The 16,876-nt window shown below is 38.9% G+C and overlaps 1 protein-coding gene across 1 annotated transcript in view; it reads left to right on the top strand.

The window, feature by feature from the left end:
• LOC138022315 (U3 small nucleolar RNA-associated protein 4 homolog) overlaps nucleotides 1-16,635 on the top strand; it is a 50,708-nt gene extending 34,073 nt beyond the window's left edge. The window contains exons 9-23 of the mRNA XM_068869424.1: nucleotides 388-435; nucleotides 720-788; nucleotides 955-1,066; nucleotides 1,847-1,926; nucleotides 2,346-2,433; nucleotides 6,159-6,217; nucleotides 6,332-6,427; nucleotides 7,145-7,180; nucleotides 7,454-7,552; nucleotides 9,030-9,093; nucleotides 10,113-10,216; nucleotides 11,264-11,359; nucleotides 13,697-13,882; nucleotides 15,713-15,844; nucleotides 16,096-16,635. Coding sequence (XP_068725525.1) covers nucleotides 388-435; nucleotides 720-788; nucleotides 955-1,066; nucleotides 1,847-1,926; nucleotides 2,346-2,433; nucleotides 6,159-6,217; nucleotides 6,332-6,427; nucleotides 7,145-7,180; nucleotides 7,454-7,552; nucleotides 9,030-9,093; nucleotides 10,113-10,216; nucleotides 11,264-11,359; nucleotides 13,697-13,882; nucleotides 15,713-15,844; nucleotides 16,096-16,212 — 1,386 coding nt within the window. The 3' untranslated portion in view covers nucleotides 16,213-16,635. The remainder of the gene's footprint in view (nucleotides 1-387; nucleotides 436-719; nucleotides 789-954; nucleotides 1,067-1,846; nucleotides 1,927-2,345; nucleotides 2,434-6,158; nucleotides 6,218-6,331; nucleotides 6,428-7,144; nucleotides 7,181-7,453; nucleotides 7,553-9,029; nucleotides 9,094-10,112; nucleotides 10,217-11,263; nucleotides 11,360-13,696; nucleotides 13,883-15,712; nucleotides 15,845-16,095) is intronic.
• Nucleotides 16,636-16,876: the final 241 nt, after the last annotated feature.

The following is a 16,876-nucleotide window of genomic DNA, read 5'->3' on the forward strand; positions in this document are numbered from 1 at the left end:
GCTGGAATAGTCTTTTTTGGGATCCTCTCAACTCACATGCCCTTGAGTTTTAGTGGTGACAAGCTTTTCATTAAAATCAGTATCCCATTTGGTTGACTCCACAATTTATCATGGTTTTGTAGGTTCTAGATTTCTGGTACATTCATTACCATGTCATTTTGCATTCTGGTAAATCCTTTGAAGTTTTATTTGAGTGGTCTTTGTAATGTGTTTAATTTAGCTTCTGATCATCCTTTGACATGTTTTAACTCATGCAACTCAATGAAATCATATCTTTCGTAACCCTGGTCATTTGCAGTGACATTGTACATTAATTGGATGGACTGGAATTTTTTTTCGCTTAAATTGTACTGAAAATGGTTTTCAATTTTTGTGTTATCTTTGTAGAGTTTTAAAGCTCATTTGGCAGATGTACTTGCTGTTTGTTTGAATGAGGTGTGCTGGTATCTTTACGATTCTTATCCTTTTGTCATAACAGTTCAGTAATATAGTCCTAACTGGCTGTGTCAAAAATGATGCTCAGATCTCTGAACATGATAGTGCAAAATATATTTGAAAGCTACTTCTTCGTTTAGATTTTGTTAAAAATTAATGACAACAATAATTTATTGTTGAGTGAATGCTGTGTTGTCATCTTCTATGGCTAGACCACAAATGCTCTGATCCACATACAGTGTACACATATTAGTATGAAATACAAACTCTTTTTTTCCTGTTAGGAGGAAGACATTGTTTTCAGTGGTGGGGTGGACAGTAAGATTGTTCAGTTTCGACAGATTACTAACAAGGTAAATACAATCATTTTTTTCTGACTATAAATCCGAATGCAAGTGTATTGTTTTATTCCATAATTTTCTTGTGCATGCCATTTTGCATTTACTTGTTTTAACAAACGAGTTCTTTTGGTACAAGTTTATGTTCTTCTGAAATTAAGAAATCTGACTACCTACACAGAATGGTGTTTCCACCTGGGTCAAGGCAGGTTCAGAACGCATGTTTTCACAAGATGTTCGTTGCTTAGCTATTCTTGGTACATGCAGAAATGAAAAGTTTTTGATCTCTGGAGGTAAGATCACTCATCAATGTGTTTGTTTTGTCAGAACAGAACTGAGTGAAGTGTAGACTAATACAGTTTTTGTTGACTATTAATATTTTATGGTCTTAAACCCCACGACCCTGAATAAGTTCCCGACGAATATAACAAAGGCAAACTTAATAATCTCATTTTGTCTTGTTTGTGTCTTGTTTTTATGGAATTAAGTGAATGTGTAGATATGTATTTTCTTTTGTTTGTTGGTCACACATGCGCAAAAACTTGCAAAAAGTCAAAACAGTGTCAAAGTGTCAAAGTAAAAACGACAGTTTGGATGTTCTGCACAACTTTGTAATGTGCTTGCTCAAAAAACAGTGGATGATGCAGTCATTGATTTTAAGCCATGAATTTCGTGGTCATGAAAGTCTTCATACTGCACCTGCATTGATGGTCTGTGGATTTTGAGATGGCAGAAACCTTTTTTGCATAATAATTTTGTAGTTATATGTATTTATTATATTTGCATATTCTAAGACATTGCAGATCTTGAATGGAGAAATATGCACAAACGTTTGCCAAAAGATGGAAACGTTTGGCTGCAGAAACATTTATGGTCAGCCCCTGCTACAAAACATACCCCACTCAAATACCTGTATTGTCTCATTTGGAGATAAGATGTAAGCAACCAGTCATGAAAGGAGATCAGTGCCAAAAGAGGAATATGAAAACTCTATTAACCTGTCCACACTTGAAAGGCTGACTCCAGTGTGTGTACTTTTCAATATTGTACATTTATTTCCCTTCCTAATCTAGGTTTAGACCCTAATGTCATGCTGTATTCCATAAACGAGTTTGGTAGATCAGCTAAAAGAAAAATCTCACCATTTCCTCATGTAAGTACAACAAGGCGTGACTGATCTGGTCTAGCAAAAGGACTGAATTTCTGCGAGTAACCTTGCAACCCTTCATAAAAATTACTTGTTTTTCTTCATCATCCAGTTAGTAAATACAGTGCCATCTATGGTTTGAACATTACAGTAAAACCAGGCAAATTGGGTTTTTGAGCAGAGAGAAGCTTGCATAAATCTTAACATGGTTTACATGTGAGACATGTTGGTGGGTAGGACACAAGTACAGACACAAGTTTTAAAGTGTAAACTTGTAATCAAATTCATTGTTTTACAAAAAGGATTTGATGATGGATCCTCTACCATTGGGCATACTTCACACTTTGCTTAACCACACAAATAATAGCTTAAATAGTAACAAGTATTGAAAGTACGAAACATTGCCCGACCCATTTTTTTTGTAGAGTCCGTTTGTATTTTTGGCAGCAACAGCAAATGTTTTGATGTATCAAATGGCAAGTGGATTACAGTTCTGGCAGCTGGAACAAACAGGTTTATAAAGCTGTGTTATTTTATTTCTCTCATTGATGAGATACCGTCGAGAATTCCGAAAGTAACGGCTCCCCTGAAAATGACGTTAATTTTTTACGCTTCTGTTAAATCCCGAAAGTAACGCCCCCCCCCCCCCTCCCCACCGAAAGTAACAATCCCCTCGAATGTAGCAGCCCCTTCAATAATGTCATTTAAAACAGTAAAATATACATCGTATTGTCTTTAATGTAACACCGTACTTGAGGATCGATTGATTAACAAAACTACAGCGAAATATCAAACAATTGTCTCCTGGAATACAGCAACAGGAACGTGGGAAAACTCTAATACGGCACCGTAAGGTTTACGAATAACTATTTTTATTTTTTCTCAATCCGCGAGCGGGCGGAATTCTGCGAATCCTGCAATGTGATTGGCTCTTGGAGCGGGCGGGGTTTTTCTATATTCCTCGCGGAATCCTAACCCTGGTTGCATGAGCTTGTGTAATGACTTTAAATTTCCATTTTTTGATAAGTCTTTCAAAACAGATGTTTCAAATAAAAATTTTTCTCTTTGAAACGTTCAGTTTGCAAGTCGCTTACTGCATTCGCTATCAAGCCCGGTGCGAGTCAAACATTTTTAAAAAAAAGTTATTTCAGAGAGGAAGAGAGAGAGGAAAAAAGAAATAAGTTATTTACCAGCTAAGAGTCGGTCAGTATAGCGAAAAACTGTGACGTCGGTCTTGAAAAAGCATCCCTCAGCCTGCTGCCTTGGGCAGCATTTTCAAGACCGAGGTCACAGTTTCTCGCTATACGGACCTCCCAGCGGGCAAAATAACAGATTTTTATTAAAAACTGAACTACGGATATCAGATTCCAGCATTTTCATTGGCTCGCCGGACAAAGGCTATCAGTTCATATACCTGCAGTACCTAATATGGTCAAGGACGCGTCAGCAATAAAGCAAGCTGAAAACATTTTTGCAGCCGGCAAAGCCGTTTTGGACCGGAATGAAATCCACATGAAAGAGTTGTTGATCCTGGAGTTTTTAATAAAACAATTATTCTACTTGGCTCGCTGGATATAAAATGGTTATCTATCCCTTCATATCCAGCGCGCCATCGTGGAATAATTTGGGATTTTAAGCAAAGACGACGGCTATGGCAACGAAAGCGTCAGTCTAAAATATAACTTATCGCACGTATTTCGCTATTATTCGGTGTTGTTCGCCTTGTGCAATACAGGCTAACTATCCTGTAACTGGATGCGTACGAACGGTGTTAAAGTTAAAACAGAAGGTGACTGTTTCATTGTTATACAGCTGTTTCGAAAAAGGTTGTCCAAAAGAAGCGTAAGAACGTTCGCGACAATGCCGAAAGGTAGTACGGGACAGTATTCAGTATGAAGTGAATGTCCAGAATCGAAGATGCCACGACCGAACACGGTGAAGACTTACGATGGCGAGCTATTTGGATGAAAGAGTTCTTTCTTAGGATATAGTGTTAATGAACTGGTAGTACGTACAGACTTTTGTTGAAGCTCTCTCCTTCCATCATGCTACCAAAACGCGTCCAAAAACAAAAGGGTTCATTAGCAAAAACGATGGCTCTGCACGTGCGCCACGATTTTTGGTACATTTCTCAAACTCTCTGCGAAATATGACATAAAATGAGTAAACTCTCTCATATCTCAATGTCACTAACAAAACACGAGCATGTATTTCTAGGTGACGTTTTCTATAGCATTGCCGTTATGATGTTTTGGTTGACTCAAACTGACAGTTTACCATAATGCCTTTCGGCATTGTCGCGTACGCTTTTATGGTTCTTTTGGACATCCTTTCTCGAAACAGCTGTATGCTCACGTTGTCGTAAATTTGGTGATTTTACGTTGTTGTTTTGTTGAGTACGGCAAAAAATGCGCGATTATTTCATTCATATTCATATTCTTGCTTTGTGGCGTTTCCGTAGCCGTAGCCGTAGCTGTCGTCTTTGCTTAAACTCCTTATTGTTAAATAAACGTAATGCGGATGGAACAACTTGAGTGGACTAAGCAAAGCCAGAAGCCTTTGGGATCCTTCGTTTATCTTTAATTGAATCCTACTGAAGAATTTACGACACTACCATACATTACGAACGCATTTGCTACTGAATTAAGGACGGTGCCTACTAATTAAAGATATTTTTGCCCCGGGGTGTGGGTAACTACGCATTTTTCAAAGATAATTCATGAATAATATTTGTAAAAAGCTTTAAAATACAAAGCAATGTATGGCGTTCTTACTCAAATTGAAGCTTAATTATCTTTGACAAATGCATGTTTACCTCCAATTTTCTTTTTGGATACCAAGAGTACTTACTAAGGTCTACTTTTCCCGTATAGGTTTAAACCGCGCAAAAATATCGCTATATTAGTAAGCATCACCGATAGGAAATCCGAGTGTCTCGAGATGCGCAAAACGTATGCGCAATAACAATAATAGGCACCGTCCTTAAGTCATTATTTACACCTGCGAATATCTATACGAAAATCGAACGAAAAATACATGTGGAAACCCGTCTCCGTTTCACGTTGTCAGGCTAGAAACGTATTAAGATTGTTGCAGCTGGTTTTTAGCATGTGCTAAAACACAGGCGGTGGATTCTGGACGACAGATGATGGACGATATTGGACAAATTATCACAATTCTCAAATTGGACAATTTCAAATATCACACTTTTAATCATTTTCAGTCATTAAAAGTTTTCCCGGTATTTTTTTAACCCACGTGGCACCGCCGGATTGACGTTCTACGTAGATCGGTTTTCAATGCCACGCAACAAAAAAATGAAATCGAAACCATTGAACGAAAAAAGCCAAGAACTTGAGACAAATATTCATTAACCACCTCTCCAATTCTCAGAGTTTTGTGTGGAGACGACATGTTGGTGGATGAAAATGGTCAACCAATATGGCGGCCGGTTATCAATGAAAATATCTGGAGTTTACTTTGTGATGAAAGCGCTTACTTTTTCGCTCTTGAGATAAAATACATGTCTGAACTAAAAGTGTGATATTTGAAATTTCGTATAATAATTAAAGTTAGTGACAATTTGTCCTATCTCGTCCATCGTCTATCGTCCAGAATCCATCGTCTATCTTTTAGCACATGTGTTGTTTTTGTTTGGTTGCGTAACCAGCACTTAATCTGAACAACTAAATTTAAAGAACATTTGATCTCAAGTTATGTGTCTTTTTTGCGTGAGACGGCTACCGAATTACAAAGGTTTCTTTAATTATCCGAAATACAATACATACTTAATTGACCGCTCCCCCTTTTCAGGGCCAATGAAATACAATTAACGAAACGACAGAACACAACAACAACAACTGATAAGAATCCCAACTGGCTGGAGGCAAACCAGTTGGCTATTTACAAGTGCAGCTGGGAAGTTGAACCAGGGACTACCTGGAACAAATTCAACGAGTGGTCAGAGCAGGTCTTGAATCCGGAATCTCCGGATCTCAAGGCAAGCGCCCTAACCACGGGGCCACACTGCTTCCTCTACCCGAACTAACTTAAGCTGTTAAATCCAAAAGTAGCGGGGGCCGTTACATTCGCAATTCTACGATGCATTTTCATTTCATGATTAAGGTATTGCCCTAAAACACTTTATTATTATTATGATAATGTCGTTTTATCACACAAACTTTTCTTTGCATTTAATTTAACACTATTTTTATAATGCTGTGATATCAATTTGACAGGTGTTGAAAGTACAAGTTCATTGAGATTGCCTGTTCACCTTGCAGATATTAAAAAGAAGGTGTTGTGGCAATTATTTACTGACTGATCAATTATTGCAATCAATATTTTCTTTCTGTAATGTAGTTACAAGAAAGATATACCCTTATGTGTTTACTTGCTTTCTTATCTTCAGGGTGATTATCATATTCTGTGCAGTGCTGTTTCTCCTTGTGCATCCTGGGCGGCATTTTCAGATGTCCATCATATCAGTCTATTTAAATTAAGTTTGGTACGTGATGATGTTAGTATAATTTTCTTGGTAATAGGCATTCATCATATCTTCCTTAAAGCTGTTAGTAAATGGCCACATACAATCAACAATGATCCATTACATGACCAGTAGCCACATTTTTAGCAATGCACAAGGGCCATTATTTCATGGAAAATTTGCCAAAAACTCGCTGTCTTCAAAATATCACAGATTTTTGCCACATTTTGTCCAAAGTTGCTTTGACTCATAACTTTTGCACAGTACTGTGTCAATATTATGTAGCGTGGGAATACGTCATATAAATATGATTTATTGTAAGACAAGTCATTTTGATGACAGAGGCACAGAACAGATCTTACGAAGAAATGTTAAGCTGGAAGTAAAGCTGACACTTTTGGGATAAAATTTCTACTTTGCATTCAGAGTGTGAGAATACATCCTACAGGGTTTGTGTGAAAGTGATTAATTCAAGGTAGCGTCCTTAGCAAGTCTAAATTTTTAGAAGGAGGGGTTACGTTTTTACAAACGTTGGCCGTGTAGCACTTTATATTTCAACAGACTTAGCTGATTAGAGTGTAATGTGAAGTGCTAGTTTTCTACCCCATATGAACCATGTGAGCGTTCGCCCTACTATTGGAAATGGGCCCACACAAGGACAGAGAAAAACTCTGACCGTGAATTAGAAAAACTTTTGGTATGCATCACTAGCCTCTGTTACTTCTTGTCACATTCTAGGGAACAAATGACAAATCTCAAATCAAAATAACAAAGGTAAGATGTACTTACATCAACAATACCCGATAACCCGTTTTGAAGAGCCGGTTTGTACTTTGGTCCATCAAAGTACTTGTTTCTCATAATATAGCTAGACTGACAACAAGTTGCTTTCAAATTTATTGCTCGGATTTCTTTGCCCCAAAGAACAGTAGACTATTGATATTTCATTTTTAAATTGAAAAACGGACAATTCCTCCGTACTTCGATCGAAACATATGTGTAAATCCTATCTTGACAATCATTGTGATATGTGTTGCTGTTTTTAAGGTATCTCCGTTACCTGTGGAGCTTTTACCAGCTAAGCAATTAGAGTTTACTCCTGACAGTTCAAAGCTCATTGTTGCAACTTGTCAGGGTTTGATTCAGGTTAGTGGAAAGGCAATAATATTGTTGTGTTATTTATTTATTTATTTATGTAATTAATTAATTAATTTAATTAATTTATATATATATATATTTATTTATTTATTTGAAATAGAGGTAATAAATAAATAGTTCAAACATAAGAGATGTGGGAGACTTCCAGAAATCACAAGGCTTTTATCAGGGGTCTCCCGGTTACAAATTAGTTTATAGCTGACTTCATCTATAGAAATGCAGTAACAATCTGAAATATGTTACTCCTTTCTAGAAAACTGAAAAAACGTTGTTCTAACAAGTCTGTGATAACCATCAAGATAGTCCTTCTCTTGAGGCTGTGTCAAGGAATAAAAAACAGTGTGCAATGTTACTTGCTTCAGGCCTGACGGAAATTTAGATTGCTTTATCTAGCCTTCATGCACATTCATGTAGGATACAGTCTGAGAGCAGGCTTTCCGACGGAGTGGGGTTGGGGGTAGAACTCGCAGAGAGAGAGAGAGAGAGCCTTCTCGCGGGCTATGAAGGGTAGTATGCTAGTTACACATCTCCTCAGACCGACAGAAGTCACAAATCTGACACAACGAAGCCTGTTTATTGATTCTACACTGTAGTTGTCCAAGTGAGAAAACTCATTTCCACTGAGCACAAGCACATCTAGTCACAGACTGGTTACTTTGAAATATATTTTTTATTTAGGCCACGATTTATTTCTCTTATTTGTCCTTCATTGGGCCCTATCTGAGTGATTTCAGTGTGTTCACTTGTCTCTCCCTAACCAAGCTTATTGTTGAAGTGCCCCTGTGATAAAAAAAATCACTTCAGATTTTGAAAGTGTGTTTGCTTAACACCTGACTGTCAGATTTTTGAGCTTTGACTTTCATCCAAAGGCCGTTTACTTTGTGTGTAAGGTTTGGATTCCACGGTCCGCCATTACTCCCGTTCATAACTGACCGATTGGACCTCAGAGGAATGCAGCTTATTATATATGCAAAGCGCGAGTTTAAAGTGTGGAAGCCCAAAACATCTGTGCTGCATAGTAATTCTGCGGCATACAAACGCATTGCATTCTTAAACTAGTGAGCCTTTGACGTCATTTTCTCCTCGATCCAGCTAGCTCTCTCAAGATCTTATTAAATAGAAAAATTCCAGTTAAAAATAAACAGGAGTCTTTTTTAAATCAAGGCTTAAAAATTAGGCCGCTTAGTGTTTAGTTAACAAAGTTTTGAATTCCAAAGAAAAATAAGAATTGACTTTTTGGTCACAGTGGCACTTTAAGCTGATATTTCTTCGAGTTGTTCGTTGTTTCCCGAATTTTTCGATCTCTATTAGTTCTAAATAGAAATATGTTTGCTTTACAGAACTCGTAAATTACTTGTGTTTATTGTTCTCAGGAGTCCTTCGTATTCATCCAATAAAGATAGCAAATCATTTTTCAGACGACTAAGAATGTTGTGGTATTTTTGCCATGGTTTCTTCTCTTTAGATCTTAGCTGTTGAGGAAGCGCCACACCTGTTGAGTACTTTGAAGGTACCATGTCAAAGCAAAGGTAAGCAATGCATGCAGATTGTTGCTATAATTTAACTTTTTATAAGTTTACGTGACATTTACAGTTCTGGTAGTGCTTAGCAAAAATTTGTTGTGGTGTTGTGGTTCGAACTACAAAGCAAAAGAAAAAAGCCTAAATGAGCCAACGCCTTAGATATGTTACTTGACTTACGCACACGTGGCATTGCGATGCAAAACTAAGTAAAAAAACTAAAATAATCATGCTACATTACGATAATAAACTAACAGCTATAACAACGAAAATATGAATAAATCGACTTACTTTAGTCTGGCTCCGAGTAACTATGGTAGCTAGCTAGTCACCAGCAAGTATAGCGTTGCAACAATCAGGCTTGTGTAAAACTACGTGACTATATAAAAAACGAAATCCGATAACTTAAAACAATCATGCAAGCGTGTACAGCGGTGCGATAAATAAATGAACAAAGAGAAATAAGGTGCGAATCACGGCTAAATATTGACAAACGAATTATTGTATAACGAAAGTAACAAATAGGAGGGATATAAAATAAATATACCCTTCCCTGGCTTGCTGGTATGTGTCGGCTGATAATTCAACCGCTTTTAATTTTTTCTTTTTATCTGCTACCATAAGTCCTGGGACAGAGTAATCTAAATGGAGGATAATACTGCATTTGCATCAAACTGACAATGGAGGATAGATAATCCTTTATTTGAGGAAGCGATCGTGTTGGATAATTTCACATTTGCCCTCAAAGCTTCGCTTCTCGGCCGATCATTCATTCATCTCTCAGCCGCGGACATTATCAGCCGACATACCAGCAACCTAAAGCGGTTTATCATTAAGTAGTTGGCACTTTTGCAATATAGTGTAGGTTTCTTATATTCTTCAACTGAAAGTAATTGTGAGTCTTTGTAGAAGTCTTTCCTGTTAAAGGAATACACAGATTAATTGGTTACTAGGAAATATTAATACTTTTTAGGCCGACTGGGTAGGATGAATCACTTTGTTTATTGTAGCAAATGATCTTTCCTCAGATTCTCCTTCAGTTTATCTTGTTGCTGTTAGTAATGACATGCATTGGTTAGCCTGTTCAGACTCTGCACAGACTGTCAGCATATTCAGCTTAAACAAACTGAAGGTATTTTAATTTGGTAAATAATAATTAATGTTAAATTACCTAACTGATGAAATTAACGGACTTCAAACTTCAAGGAAAATATTTTTATTGTTCAAGACCCTGTGGTCCACTTTGGCTTGTTCGCTCACTGTACTGGTTTAGTATCGTAGTGATGATGTCTTTGCTCAAATTGCTAACTGTTGTTGTTAACTATGTTGCCTTTGCCCTGGCTGATGTTTTTCCAACATTTGATGTAGTCACAGTGTCCAATGACAACCCAGAAAATACGGCAATTTGATTATCAAGTGGTACGCGCAACCCGGCCATGAGCGAAGTAAAGATCTTTTGTGTTTGTGTCATGGATTTGGGATTTATTGTGATAAGTGATTCAAATGGATCCACCACAGTCAAAAGGGACACTTTATCACAAATACGTAAACTGACCTTCGACTGGCGAGGTGAAGTGCACCTAACATGTCACCCTTGGCGATCATTAATAAGTAGCCATTCTCGAACAAGTCCTTAGGCTTAAACAGTGCAGATTACTTCTTATCACTGCAACTTTGAGTGTGTGGAAAGACCGGTTTTTGTCTTGTTTGGCCGTTATTTGTTATGTATTCGTTATAAAGTGTCCCATACATTGGCGGAACCATTCTAGTCACGATCATCATGGACAGTGTAGCTACGTAATGGTCGGCTGTCTGCTTTATCCATCTTTCTTTAAGACTGACTCAGTATGATTTATGGTCACAGATGACAGTTTGGTCGAGGAATCAGGGGAACAAACAGGAACTATTTCTGGGAATAGTCTTGGGTGAAAAAAGCTTCCGATAAACTGGGAACTATTAGCAGTTGGAAGTAAGAAATTAAGTAAAGGGTAGCTTTTAAAATGGAACAAGGAAACGAGGACATCCTCGGCAAGCTCTTTATGGGGAGGGGCGGGGGGCGGGGGCTGTTAAATGTTAACTAAAATCAATAAACTTCAACCTCACAATTTTGACAGAGCTTTAACATTGAAGTGTCGTGAAAGTGAACGTTTTTTTTTTGTTTTTTGTTTTCATTCCACAGTTAAAGAATACTTTGCCTCGTTTGGATTCTCGAGTAACAGCAATGGCTTTCCAACCTGAGACCAACAATCTTGCCGTCATTTGTTGTAACCATAAGGTAGGGATTTAAAGGTTATAGCTTTTCTCTGTCGTTTAAACGATTCCATCATGCGATTCCTTCATTTGCAAGACAAGCTTTTAACTTATTGAGAGTAGACAGCGAAGAAATTTCAAATCTGTTTCACTGGAATTTCTCTCAGCAATTGAAAAGTAGTGACGAATTTTTAGACTTTCAAGCTGCTTTTTAAGTGTCACTAATGGGATTGCCAACATTTAGTAATACCACTTGTCTGTTTTATCAATGGGAGCTATTAAGGTAGAGTACATCAGTCTAAGGTCGGATTGATATTTCTAAAGTTAGTTATTCCCAGGCAAATCATTTAAAACCTGACTGAAAATGGCTTTTTCAAAACGTTTGGCAATTACTGAAAGAACAGAGATGGGCCTGTGGTGACCTATGGGTCAATCCTTGAGTCATCTTTAGAGATTGGTGTAACTCTAGCACTAATAAATGAGATTGATATCTTAAGAAGGCAAAATAGCAAATGGTTCGAACTTATCAAAACTTGATGAAATAGGACCGTGCGGTTGAGAGTAGTAGTCCTGTTGGTGATGTTGACTGACGTTTCAGCGACAACCGGAGGGAAGTCATCCGCGGACTGAGAGTCGCGTGATTTGTGTTGTATCAATAAATCGTATACACCCGTAAGCTCTCAGCTGTTTGACCTGATTGGTCATCAGAATCGTGATGATATTTTTCTGGCCAGTCGTGATGTTGCTGGCTGGGAAGACTGTGATTAATGCGTCTCCATCCGTGGAAGTTCTGTAGCGGTGTCGTTGATTGACTGTGCTGTTGGTTTGTTCAATAAGCCGTTTGTATGATACCGGTAGTGGTTGGCAACTATTCGGTGGTTTGTTCAAAGTTTGTAAACCAGTTCTCTAGTAGAAGTCGTCGGTAGCTTTAGTTTGTGCTGTGGTTATGCGTTTAGCGGAGTTCCAGGCAAATTTTTGGTTCGTCCTTCGGTTGTGTTTGGTAATTTCGTTGTTTTATCACAGTCGCCAGCAATATCACAATCAGCGACTTGGTACTTGATTGTTTTCGAGAAGCATAAATTAAACAGTGGCAGCGAAACCTGGACAGCTTACAGCTTACGGCCGACAGGAAAGCCGCCTCACCATTTTCCACCTTCGCTGCCTGCGACGCATCCTAGGCATATCCTGGCAGGACAGAGTGCCTAACATGGATGTCCTTGAGCGTGCGAACATCCTAAGCGTGTTTGCAATGCTGTCTCAGAGACACCTGCGCTGGCTCAGCGACGTTTGGCGCATGGAGGATGGACACCTGGCAAAGGATGCTTTCTACAGCGAGCTCACGTCAGGCTGCAGACCAGTTGGCCGCCCAGTGCTGCGCTACAAGGACGTATGCAAAAGAGACATGAAGTCCATCGAGATCAACCCTGACTCATGGGAAGCAGCCGCTGCTGATCGGCAGTAACTGGAACTACGTGGTGAGGACAGGGGTGAAGAGAGCAGGAGGACTGGAAACAGCAGGGGCACGATAGAAGGGAGCGGCAGAGGGCGAGAGCAGCTTCAGCACCTTCGCTACCAACACCCTACACTTGCAGCAACTGTGACAGCGACTGTCATTCCAGAATTGGACTTTACAGTCACAGCCAACTCTGCTCCGCAGCAAACTGAAATTTCCGGCGCAGTCCATTGTCTTTCGAGACAGACGGAGTGGTTCGCACCACGCCAGTTGTTTGAAAGTTCGCCCATATTGTACGACCTCAACAAGATGGAACGAGCACAAAGTATGAACGCCAGCGCTAAGTTATATTTTAAAATGACTTTTTTGTTGACTTTGCCGTCGTCGTCACTTGAACTCGCAATTAGATATTCAACAAGGCGCATAGAGCCACGCTGGGTCGGAGAAGAAAAATGTTTTGATTCCATGCAAATAAAACTTGATGTAAGTGTTTTCTGTTTCAAGTGGGAAACTTAAACATCCCGCTGATCGTGCGCCGAACGCGAAGCGAGTTGAAAGGGTATGATGAAGAATACATGAAATGACATTGTTGAACTGCGAAAATGCGGTGTTTTGTGGAGAATGATCATCGCAGCGGCAAAGAAGCTTAATAAAATAGAGGTTCGAGCGAGAATCGAACATGACCTTGAGATTGCGCTCCACACCGGCCTACTAGGGAGTTATTTTAATTTAAACCATCTGGGGACAGGTCTATCTCCACGTTCTTTTTAAGAGGTTTTGAGTTCAATAGTTCAATATATGACGTTCTATATGGTCTCGTAGCAACCCTGGCTCAGTACAGGTGTCAATTCCGTTGAAAAATTACAAATAGAGTGGTTTTAGGCAAAATGCTTGCCTTTCTTTTCACAGGTCTACATGTTTGTACCCTCAAGTGGAAAGCTAACAGATTGGTCAAGACAAGCCTTACAGCATGGTTTGCCCAAACAATGGACAACACGCCCCAATAAAGTTATTAACATTGAGTTTCATCCCAGTAATCATGAGATTATGCTGCTCCAAGATGACGAAATGTTCACCCTTCTGGATCTCAGTGAGGTGATTTCAACAAAAAGGCCGAATTCCTCCCCCCTCCCTCCCCAGTCTACACTCTAGGTACTGTGGTCATAGGTTCAAAGCCCTTACAAGCCTGATCTCTTTTAGTTCGTCGTCTTCTCCGATCCAATTATGTCATTCAAATAGATAATAATGAAAGAAATGTATATTTAAAGTGTGGGTTGTAGACGAAATGTTGAAGTGATCCTTGCACTCATCAGGACAATTTAAGCAATTGTCTCATTTAGACACCTGAAAAAAATCAGGCTGCGGTTGTTCGAAGAGTGGATAGCGCTATCCACTGGATAACAGTCAATTGGTCTTGCTATTGCTTATCCACTTGATAGTGATTTATCCGGTGGATAGCATTTATCCACCTTTTAAACAACCGAGGCCAGGTGCCTTTTAACGGGATTCGAACCCATGACCTCTGCGACGCTGGTGCAAGGCTCTGCCAAGTGACCTGCATCGCAGAGGTTCGAATCACTTTGAAGCCACGTGAATTTTTAAGTTGTATATTTGAGACAATTACTTCAATTGTCCAGATAAGATACTTTTGGTAGAACAAAAATGCACTAATTAAAAGATGACTTTGGCCAGGGTTTTTTAGTACCCATCATAGATTCCTCGCAACACATTTTCCAACACAATAACGTTACCATGGCAACGATACTGAGCATTTATTTGAGCCTTAAACTCAACATGCATTGTCTTTTGAAAAAAAACGGGACGGTGAAATCTTCCCAGATAATGTTAGAAATAATCTCTAAAATATTTAAAATTCAACAAAATCTGTAGGTCAGTTTTTCAGAAAAATCAGTTTTTTAAATGTCTCTAATTTTTTTTTTTCACCTACAGAATTTTTTTAAATTTGAAAGACAAACGTTTCAAATTAATCTAAGCCAACATGCAAAAAAATGAAAAAAATTCACGGTTCGGAAGCAGAGATACAAACGGGTGAAGTTACAAGATCAGCATTTACGCATGCGTCACCGGCTCATTCGAGTATTTAAACGTATTTAGGTGACCATTAAACCGTTTGTGTACAATTTTCGTAGTTTTCGTGACTAGGAGTTGTCTATGTATATTCCATATATATAGGAATTAGAGGATAGGTGAGCGAAATTAGCGTTATTTGTTTATTTCTAGTGACCCATTTTGAATCATGAAATGACGCGAGCAGCTTTTAGAATTGCGTGTGTGGCTTCACGCGCGCGCGCGCTCAGCTGAAAACCCTTTTGACCCTCGTTAAAGACAGCTGAGTGGCAACTCCTTGGCTCGCGAGTGTAAACGAGGTCTTAAAGCTTGAGAATTAAGCAATAAGAGGATTTTTTTTTCCGTGTTTACATAGCCTCGTCTAAACACGAGGGGGAGTTGGGAGAATTCGAGACAGTTATGCAAACCCTCGACTGCGTCTCGGGTTTGCATAACTGTCGAGAATTCTCTTAACTTTTCCGAGTGTTTAGATGAGGCTATGTATATTCGGAAAAAAGTCTTCTGTTGCTTTTATGAAATATTTCTCAAAAATAATTCGGCAAATGAAGAAAAATAATGTTTTTTTTTTGCCTGAAAACAGATTTTCTTGATAGACGCTGATATTTCCAAGCAGCCAATCAAAACGCGCGTCTGACAACACATAACTAATCAAAATTCGTGTGATGTCACAGCCGTGTTTAAATGTACTCTCATCTAAACACAGCTATTTACCAACGAGAGTGCGTGTACTATCCTAATTATTTTACAATTTATATTAAGGGGGTGTTTTTATCATTATCCTTATTTCATTATGGTGTGAGGTTGTGATTATTGATCGTTGCATTATTTTTTTTGCAGCCTTTACCGGATGTGGATACGGTGCTGTATGAATCAAAATTGGTGAAATATCAGAAGAGGAAGCTTAAAACAAACGATGTCGCAAATAAAGATAACGAACAACATGCCGTCAAAGTTTGCATCAAGTATTCGGTTGGTCTCCAAACGCTCCTGTCTTTCTTCACCCACACTTGCTAATGCTTTGAAGTTTCGGCGTAGAAATGTGGACTTTCGACGTGTTTCTAAGGGCTAGCTGATTCTGTACAACACAGTATCTGAGTTTATTGAGCAAGAGAAAAGCGTGATAAGTAGCTCTCACTAATATCCTGACTTCCTTTCTTTTCTATAGGAGTCCAAAAACGGGAACAGAGTCGTCATGTAATTCTTTTTTGTTGTTGTTTCAGCCGTTACTTTACGCAGGATTTGCTAAGGATACTTCTCTTGTTGTGACGGAGAGGCCATGGAAGTCCATTGTTGAAAAGCTGCCACCGCCGCTGTATCGCAAGAAATACGGAACGTGATCAAAGAAAGCTACGCGGACTTTCAGTGCATGCATGCAAATGACATCCAAATGCAGCTTACATCCAGTTGACTAAAAGCCTTCGTAGCTAGCGGGCTATTTTATCGCGGCATTAATCAAACACGCGTTAATAAATCCAGTGGGCCGCTAGTGGCATAGTTACGAGTAGGTTTGCGATTTTCACTCGCGGCCAAAATACAACGGAGCAACCATGGATTTAATCGCGCGATAAAATAGGGAGCTTACGCGACGCCAACGAGAACGTTGTCTAAAATAATTATTCCCCGTTAGTGTAATAATTTCATGATAACTCCCAAGGCGTTAAGTAATGGTCCGGCTAAGAAGCAGGCAGCCCAGCGGCAAAAGTACTTAGAAGCTGCTGCTCCAATCGAGGCATCTGATTGGCTAATATCGGAAAATGTCGAAAAAAGATGAGAAAAAAATGAAAAAAAAGCCTTTTTTGGATTTCTTCTTCCCCATGCCCTTGATCTCTGTCTCTCGGCCAAATTTGGGCATTGTTCTATGCGCCATTCGCCAATCGGCAAATGGCGCATAGAATCTTGACGATATTTACAAACATAGTTTTTGAAGGCATAATGATTTGTTCTACGAAACAGAATCTAATTTTTTAGACGGCAAGTCGATTACATTTTTCATTGAAATTC

Source organism: Montipora capricornis, chromosome 10 (genome assembly GCF_036669925.1).
Source record: "Montipora capricornis isolate CH-2021 chromosome 10, ASM3666992v2, whole genome shotgun sequence".
Lineage (NCBI taxonomy): Eukaryota > Metazoa > Cnidaria > Anthozoa > Scleractinia > Acroporidae > Montipora > Montipora capricornis.